We start from the raw sequence: 9,798 nt of genomic DNA, 5'->3' as shown, positions 1-9,798 counted from the left end.
AGCCCTCGTGTAGCTTTGCGCGAAATTCCAAAACAAACAAACACTCATGGCAAAATAAGACAAAATAGAGAATAAAAACGAAAAGTTCACAAATGTGTCTTGAAAAACAAAATAAACAACAGCGAATCATACTTTCTTCGGAACATAAAAAAAAATGTTTTCCAGTATTTATCAACTTTTACATAATACTAAAATCTAAAAGGTTATCCGTTTCTACATTTTTTTATACGTACCATCAAGCGTAGTGTAATGATTGCATAGCGAGCAAACCTTAGAGTTTTTCTTATTATTATTTGCTGATTTCACCTACAAAAGTTAGATTCCCCCCCCCCCCCCAAATTAACGGCACCTTGTACGCGCTTGTACCAAATGGCCGCCCTCCCCCGGAGGTTCATCAGAAATTTCACGGACTAAACAAATACTAAAACCTGGGATTCGATTCACCGTGTGGACTAAGCGTTGATAGTTTTGTGATAAAATAGCAAGACTAAACTGCTAGACCAGAGACGTTAATTAAAGTTTAATCATAGGCATCCTTAATTTTGAACTATTGACCAAAGAGCTTCCAACGAGTCGTCAACATCAGCTTAGTAGCGGAATTGGATTTCACATTTCTAACGCTCCCACAGGTGAAATTGCAGTGGGTGTTCAGAGGCACAACATCTCGAACCCCGGACCCTTCGATCCACAGTCCGATAAGTTAACACTAGGCTGCGCCCTGTCTTTCATTTACAAAAGAAGTAGATTTTTTTCGTATTTTGCAATAAAGTAATAACAATAACTAAAACCGTCCAAAATAACTTGGTAAATATAAAATACCAACCAAAATAACTTGGTAAATATAAAATACCAGCTAGAAAAATCGAAATTTACAAACTCTATACAGAATGCACTTATCGGTTATCAAAAGTATCCCTGAAGCAAATACTGATTTACTTTCTAAAAAAATTAACTTTATTTTATATTTTTGTCTTTTACTAAACATTTTTATTGCCTCTTCTATATTTGCAATCTGAGGGTCGCGGGTTCGAATCCCCGTCCCACCAAACATGCTCGCCCTTTCAGCCGTGAGGGCGTTATAATGTGACAGTCAATCCCACTATTCGTTGGTAAAAGAGTAGCCCAAGAGTTGGCGGTGGGTGGTGATGACTAGCTGCCTTCCCTCTAGTCTTACACTGTATCTGCGGACTTACAACGCTAGAATCCGGGTTTCGATACCCGTGGTGGGCAGAGCACAGATAGCCCTTGTGTAGCTTTGTGCATAATTAAAAACAAACAAACAAACAAACTTACACTGTAAATTAGGGACGGCTAGCGCAGATAGCCCTCGTGCAGCTTTGCTCGAAATTCAAAAACAAACAAACAAACATTCTTGTAAGAATGAGTAAATAATGTCTGTCAGATAGAAACGTTTACAGTTTCAAAAAAAAAAGGTTACCAAAGTTCCCTCCCCCCAAATAAAAAATAGATCTTGCGTGTCAATAACCACAAATACATTTCATCTTTATGGAGCTCATAGCCAACGTTTTTAGATTAAACAGCAATGAATTTATGCGAAGAAAACCATAAAACTAGATGGCAACACCAAAATAAATGCCCCCCAATGGCACAGCGGCATGTCTGCGGACTTACAACGCTAGAATCCGGGTTCCGATACCCGTGGTGGGCAGAGCACAGATAGCCCATTGTGTAGCTTTGTGCTTAATTACAAACACCAGAACAACAAGCAAGATAAATCTCATTTTATATAAAAGAAAAATTGCATTTAAAATTGCGTTCTCTGGTGGAAATAAATATTCAAAGGTTACATTTAATCCGATAAGAATTAAATAGCATTGTCGTGTTGAATATTCAAAGGTTACCTTTGATCCGACAAAAATAAAAATTAAAAACATGTTCGTGTTAAAGTCAACGAAAAAGAAAGTTCTTCAAATTAAAGAGATCACTTTATCAAACAAGAGGTGCTTGTAGTTACGGTTTCTGGCATCGATTAGAAGTCCTACAAGGACATTTAAAATGTTCAATTCTTTCTTTTTTTCATCTGTTACAAAAACAATTTTACGTCATACCACTTCGTAGATATCACGCTATATGTATCTCAAAGAAATCGGAAAGAAAAAAAAACGCTAAGAGCGTGCGGCATTTGTTTCAAAAAGACATTTCCCGCAGCCCCGGGCTGGGCGTGGCTTAACGATTAACGTATCAGACTGTGAATCCTCAGTCAAATCAGTCATATCCCATTATTTGATTAGAGTAGCCAAATAACTCTTAGTGGGTGCTGTTCACTAAATGACTTCTCTCTAATCTATTAATTTAAAAGTAGAAGGCCCTTGTATAGTTTTACATAATTATCCGAAATATAGTACTTCACAGGTCTAAACACAGAAAGAAAAAATTATGGAATCCTAAACATATGTCCCCCTTAAGTACAATTACGCCACTTACGCAAAAATATAGTAAAAATTAAAGGAAACAAATGGAAGTTCGCGGAAGAAAAGTTGCCATAAATCAGGAAATTTCAACACAAAGCTGCCAGAAATCAGGAAGTTTTAACCCAAAGTTGCCAGAAATCAGGAAATTTTAACACAAAGCTGCCAGAAATCAGGAAATTTCAAAACAAAGCTGTCAGAAATCAGGAAGTTTCAACACAAAGCTGCCAGAAATCAGGAAGTTTTAACCCAAAGTAGCCAGAAATCTGGAAGTTTCAACACAAAGCTTCCAGAAATCGGGAAATTTCAAACCAAAGCTAACGTTGCTTCTGTGTCTTCCCAGTTACTAAAGGATTTATTGTTGCTCCTATTAAAAGCAAACCTATTGATTCATAATCTATCATATTTTGTAAAATACTAAATAATTGTATGTTGTTGTCAGCAGGATCCTCATATGTTTACAAAACTGCACCACAAGTAGACAGGTAGCTGGATAGCATATTAAAAATTCGTAAATAATAAAATTTCTTGGATATCAATGAACAATAATATCCTATATTACTTGTCAAATCGTTCTTTGTAAGATCATGCAAAAATAAGTGTAATAATTATAGTGATACTTACTTGTATGGTGGGTATTTTTCACGGTGAATTCTCCATACATTCTTAATCTAGATGAAGGCCTGGAGGCCAATGATGGAATCTTACACACACTGCACACACAAGAACGAGCCTTTGTATCAACCAAGTCCGATTTAGTTTCTGAGGGCACAAAAATAAACAAACTATTACACGTACGCGTTGTAATTATATGCAATTAGAGAAAAAATATAATTATTGGTATCGAATTTTTAGAACTTTGAAATATTTTTAATTATCTTAATTCATAATTTTTGTTAAGATTACAGTATGAGTTCGTGAGTATATATTAACTATTGTCTTGAAAAAATGTAATATAATTGTGTTCAAAGTGTTTGCAATAATACTTAAGCAAAAAATCTCAGTTGTTTTCACTTGTAAACATGTTTTTATACTCAAGTGTATAAAATTTTTATATCATGTCTTTTTTATCCTTTTTTGACTGCGTAATAAATAATTTGATTTCAATTACCTAAATATGTCAAAACTTAATATTAGTAACATGTTAGAACATAATGTCATTTCAACGGTATTTTATGAGCTCCCTCAGTGTCATTCATTAATTCTGCATCCTGCAATGTCAATTTTTATATAATATTTATTACTACTAGATAAATAAATATTCAAGTATGAGCGTCGTTATCAAAGACCATTCCTTTGACCGGCTGTTCAAATAAATTTGCCAATAAAGCCTATCAAGCTACTCATCAGCTTGCGGAAATCGAAAGGGGATGAGTCTGCAAGAAAGAAAAAATTATGACTATCAATCTCTGGTGACATACGGAGAAATATACGACTGTGTCCCATATGACTGATTTTTTTTACCAGTTTCTAGGATTCAATAATCCCTTACCGCATCGCGTGAAGGACATTACAAAAACTTTCATATTGCAGCCAACATACAGTCTGAAAACTAATTACCTCAGATGCAAACAAAAAGCATGATTTTAGTAGTGTTTAGAACGAAAACTGTTGATGTTTTTTTTTCTTGTGCCCATGGTAGAGATAAATTGACTGTGCTGTTGCACCACTGCAAAGCAATTAAGGTGCTATAATAATATAGGAAATATTTTTATGGCAGAGATTGAATTATTTAATATTTTTAAATGGTAAATAACACTGACTTAACAACAATGCGTATTATCACCCTGAGGATAAGGGCTTTTCTAAACAATATCATAACAATCCACCAGGCTCATATCGACCAAAGTTGGTTCAAAGAGCATTATATTGATTTCAGTTAACTTCCTTGCCAGCCTAACCTACAAATCTCAATTCAAGTAACTTTTTAGGCTTTTAACGTGAGTACTCATGTTTGTATTAAATAATTTATTTGGACTATCACCACTCTATGTTAATTTGTTTAATGCACAAGCCGTCGGCTCAATAACCTAAACCTTTTACAGGTACGAGACGTTTAGTAAACGTTTTTATTAAATGATCATGGCGGTCAGCGGAAAGTATTGTGCAAGATTTGTGCCACTGCGAACGCTCAGTTGCTAGTGCGTTATAATTGAGACAGTCATCCTCGTTATACGACTTAAATCTGAACAAAGCTCTTATGGCAGAGAGTGCTGCTTATTTGCTGCCTTCCCTCTCCTCAGTAGTTTATAATTACAAATCGTAAACCTAAGACCTCTGACTCAGTCGTTTAGCCCATGTACACATTACAGGTAGTTTAGATTAAAAATACCGATATCATCATCTATCGACCAAGAGCATGTCATACTTTTTTGAGGAGTGGTGTACATTCAAACAAGGCATCTTTTTGAGTTTATGTCACTTCCTGCTATTATCGGGACAGTTTGTTTGTTTTGAAGTTAAGCACAAAGCTACACAAAGGGCTATCTGTGCTCTGCCCACCACGGGTATCGAAACTCGGTTTCTATTGTTGTAAGTCCGCAGACATACCGCTGTGCCACCGGGAGGCTATCGGGACAGAAGACGACCATATCAAGTAATTGGTGAAAGTACTAATAAAGTGAACAGAAAGAATACATTACTGATATTGAATTTTAAAAGTAGCGTTATTTTCATTCCAAATACTTTGTAACATAGTTGTAGACCCCTCTTTGTCCATATTCTACACATAAAAAAATAAGTAAACCCCACTACTTATGATAATCCTGCACGTACTGCTACAGCCTCTTAGTGCTATTAAATGACAATCCTGCACGTACTGCTACAGCCTCTTAATGCTATTAAATGACAATAACATTTACTACAGAAAACAAAACAAATAGAAGATAACATTGATGATAGAGTGGACGCTTGGATGTAAGCACACCACTAAGCTAGTTTCTAAACCTTAACATATGACTATGTCTTTAATATCCTCAGAGGAAATAAACTAATGGACATTAATAGCAAGGAGAAGTTACTGCCATAATGATTACAAAAAGGTGTATTATGTTACAAATATGTTAGTTTAATTAAAGAAAAACTGTCGATGGAATTTTGAAAACAATATTAATATAGCACTGACCGTTTTCTTGTATAAAGTATAAGTCAAATGAAATATCTAGATGGTAACAACATTAAATTGTATTTCTAACAACACTGAGTTTTATTGTAATAGTTATTTCTAGCGTATGAAAAGTTTTTTTGTAATAGTTATCATTAGCGCATCAAAAGTTTTATTGTAATAGTTATTACTAACGTATCAAAAGTTTTATTGTAATAGTTATTACTAGCGTATCAAAAGTTTTATTGTAATAGTTATTACTAGCGTATCAAAAGTTTTATTGTAATAGCTATTATTAGCGCATCAAAAGTTTTATTGTAATAGTTATTTCTAACGTATCAAAAGTTTTATTGTAATAGCTATTATTTGCGCATCAAAAGTTTTATTTTAATAGTTATTACTAACGTATCAAAAGTTTTATTGTAATAGTTGTTACTAGCGTATCAAAAGTTTTATTGTAATAGTTGTTACTAGCGTATCAAAAGTTTTATTGTAAAACAACAGTTGAACTGTTGACTCTCACAGAGTTGATATGAGATACGCACCTTTTTACCAAGCAAGGTTGGTAGGTAATTTACTATGATTTTGAAACAAAGTTTCAATTCTCACATGGGTCATCATATTCTGAGCTAATAACTAGTTGGTTCACAATGAACAATTCACGTTGATGTAAAGTTTTTACCAATAAATCTTACTAGCTATTGTTTACATTTAAATTCAATTTTGAACAATAATTCGCTAAGAATCCACGTATTTAAAGCTACAAACTTGTGTTATAAATAAACACTTTTATAATTCAAATGGTAATCAGTCATTCATTAAGTACCTATGTAATTCAAGTCTGGAAACCTATGTTTTATAAAACACGGAAATTGAAATGCTAATCAGACATTCATTTGGTATCCATGTAGATCAAGTCTGAAAACCTGTGTTATAAAAACGCAGACATTCAAATGGTAATCAGACATTCATTGGTTACTCATTTTGTTGATATCTGGAAATGTTATAAAAACGCAGAAATTCGAATGTTAACTAGTCATTAATCATAAGGAATCCACATAGCTCAAGTTTGGAAATCTGTGTTATAAAAAAACACATTTTTGAAGAAAATACACGCATACATACTTATCGTAATTGTCTAGAATTTTACGATCCTAAACTGATACTAAACAGCAAAAAAATGAATCTATATTCCTTGAATATTGTAGGTTATGCTTTTTTGATCTTAAAATAATAAGTAAGGGATTTGGGATTCTGAGCTCTTTACCAAAGAGAAAATGCATTTATATTGGAATTCAACGATAAACTGCTAAAAAAATGCAATAGAATATATTACGAAAGTAACAAACATGAATGCAAATATCTGCGTTGGTATAAAACACATTTTGGACCTGAATTATCATATTCTATAGAGTCATTAACTAACATTAAAATTAAGTCCAAAAAATACAAGCTTTATCAAATAATTTTACTTTCAGTACGTCCAATAACTTGTTTGTTTGTTTTTCGAGTTTATTTGAGAATATAGGAAACAAATATGATGTATTAAGCAAGCCCAGTATTAACTGGTACAGAGGCAAAACCATTATATCAGTAGCGAAAGGTCTATGGTAAAATTAGAAATATTGTTCCTATTTTCCTGTAGCCTGGCATGGCCTGGTGGTTAGGGATCTCGACTTGCAGTTTTGAATTCCGTTCCTGAACATGCTTGCCTTTTCAGTCATGGGGGCGTTATAATGTTGCAGTCAATCCCTATATTCATTGGTAAAAAGTAGCTCAAGGTGGGTGGTGTTAACTAACTAAATTCCCTGTAGTCTATCATTTCAAAATTAGGGACGACTACCGCAGATATCTCTCGAGTAGCTTTGTGCGAATTTAAACAAAACAAACAAACAAACTTTTTCCTCTACATTTGTTTTAGAAGGTAAAATGGAAAATACAGATACAAATTGGAATAAGTCCTTTACTTGATTGGGATATATCCTGTGTCTTAAGACACTTAATAACGCTATGAAGACCTTCTTTTATTGGAACGTGAGGAAAAGCATTGATATTAACGGATCCATCAGCGACATCTGGTAGCGTTCTGAACATTCCTGGAATAGCGTTGTACAAGGGTTTTGTTAACGAAACATTTGTCACAGTTGCTGGAAATACTTGTCTCGAAATCTGCTCATGCCCCCAAACTTTCCAGAACTCTTTAACCACAGGTTCGATTCCGGGACTCTGTAATGAAATCCCACAATGTTTTGTTATTATTTTTTTTCAGAAACACAAAATATATAAAATATATGTTTTATCGCTTGTTTTGGGTTGATTATTAGTTTTAGATCTACAATGAAACGCGTTCAAAGTTCAAGTGTGAGACAACTTGAATTAAATTCGATGACGAGGAACCCACTTTGAGACTAATAATAGTTGGAGACGGCTTGAATTGGTAATGAAGAAAAAAACTCAAAACTAAGTTTAACATAATAGCAAATGTACAACGTTTTGTCATCATCAGGTACCTGAAACTATGTACATATTATGTTATGTTAAACTTATATTAAAGTTTTTCTTCATTACCCATTCAAGCCGTCTCCAAACTTGAATTACATTAACCAAAAGTTTAGATTTTTAGATTTTAGGGTTTAGATTAACTAAAATATAATAAAAGAGCAATTAAAAGAAATTGTGAAATGTTCAATCCTTTACTTAAAAATACCGATAACAACGGTTCCCAAACCATGGGTCGTAAGGAGTTTCGGGTTTTGTTACAGATCAAGACACAACAAGACTTAAACATATTTTTACTTTAAAACTATTTACAGATAACGAACCTAAAATGATTTTACATGAACACAAAAACGCACTACTAGACTTTACTAAAATATCTTACAACAGTAAACCCTCTCTCCCATTTCTGCATGGGTCCTAGAAAATTGTCTGATTACTCAGTTGGGTCGTGGGTTGAGAAAATTTGGGAACATCTACCCTACAACAAATTATACAAATAGAAAACTTGTAATTAGATGCACTTGCGCATGGTCCCCGAAAGAATTCTGTTTCAAGGTAAATAAAACCAAAACTAAGAGTAACAAATATTTTTATTTGAATTCCGTATGTCATGCTGTGTTGTAGCCTACAGAGTGCGTAATTCTTCTCGTTATTCATGACGTTTTACTGACATCACGACAGTGCAAACTGTAACGTTAAGCGTCCCTTATGTAATATCATTTTAGTGTCTAGTGACTGACTGAAGGACAGATTACGGCTCGTCTTTTTTCGATATCTTCAAATACCTAAACTTTTAGAAATAAGCTATTTTGATACTTGTAGAAAATAACCAATATTTGTGTAAAGCTATTCACATTATCAACAGTTTTTTTTGTTTTTTTTGTATGTCGTAAGTTATGATTTCAAAACGATGAAGAACTATTGTCCAAAACGTTGCTTTCGTACTCATTAATAAATTTATTTTAATTTGACGAGTGTTACACCATTATTTGTAATTTCTTCGCCCACGCAATGCTTTTATTACCATAACACAGGATTTTAACATGACGTTTAATGATGTAAGAGGCAACTATTTTAGTAAGAAAAATTAGTTTTACTTGCAATAAAAATAAGTTTCGACCCATAGTAACAGGTCATCTTCAGTACATGGCAAGCTCAAATTAGAAACTGTTGGTTTGGAATTAAGCACAACGCTACACAATGGGCTATCTGTGCTCTGCCCACCACGGGTATCGAAACCCGGTTTCTAGCGTTGTAAGTCCGCAGACATACCGCTGTGCCACTGGGGGGGCCAAATTAGAAACGATATGTATATAAGTGTGTAGTTAATAAAAAAATTATAGGTGGCGTCAAAATATAAATTAGTGAGTAAATGTATTTTTGACAAAAACAAAAGGTAGGGAAAATACATAAATATATTTAATAAAGATAAAGAGTATTTCTTAGATATTTATTTAATGCTGGTTTCAGGTTGTTAAGATATTTTTCGTGTGTTGATATTAGGGTCTGATACGATATGTTTACTTTCACTCTGATGTTTATTTCTCGTCCAATGTCGCCCCTCAGTGACACAGCGGTAATTCTGCAGACTTATAACATTAGAAACCTGGTTAGATACCCGTAGTGGGCACAGTCTAGATAACCCATTGTGTACCTTTGTGCTTAACTACAAACATAACCTTCCATTGTCTCCTATATAAAAACGGTTTCAAGAATTGTATTTGATTTCATGTACGTCCTTATAGTTTTTGTTTGTTTGTTTGTTTG

The 9,798-nt window shown here is 33.7% G+C and overlaps 1 protein-coding gene across 1 annotated transcript in view; it reads right to left on the bottom strand.

The window, feature by feature from the left end:
- The window catches only part of LOC106459860, a 43,291-nt gene that overhangs the window by 2,745 nt on the left and 30,748 nt on the right, over positions 1-9,798 (bottom strand). The window contains exons 5-6 of the mRNA XM_013919532.2: positions 7,500-7,758; positions 3,054-3,191 (exon numbers count right to left, since the gene is read on the bottom strand). Coding sequence (XP_013774986.1) covers positions 3,054-3,191; positions 7,500-7,758 — 397 coding nt within the window. The remainder of the gene's footprint in view (positions 1-3,053; positions 3,192-7,499; positions 7,759-9,798) is intronic.

This window comes from Limulus polyphemus, unplaced genomic scaffold (genome assembly GCF_000517525.1).
Source record: "Limulus polyphemus unplaced genomic scaffold, Limulus_polyphemus-2.1.2 Scaffold669, whole genome shotgun sequence".
Classification (NCBI taxonomy): Eukaryota; Metazoa; Arthropoda; class Merostomata; order Xiphosura; family Limulidae; genus Limulus; species Limulus polyphemus.
The sequence above is the reverse complement of the archived record's forward strand: the minus strand, read 5'-3'. Positions and strand labels throughout refer to the sequence as shown.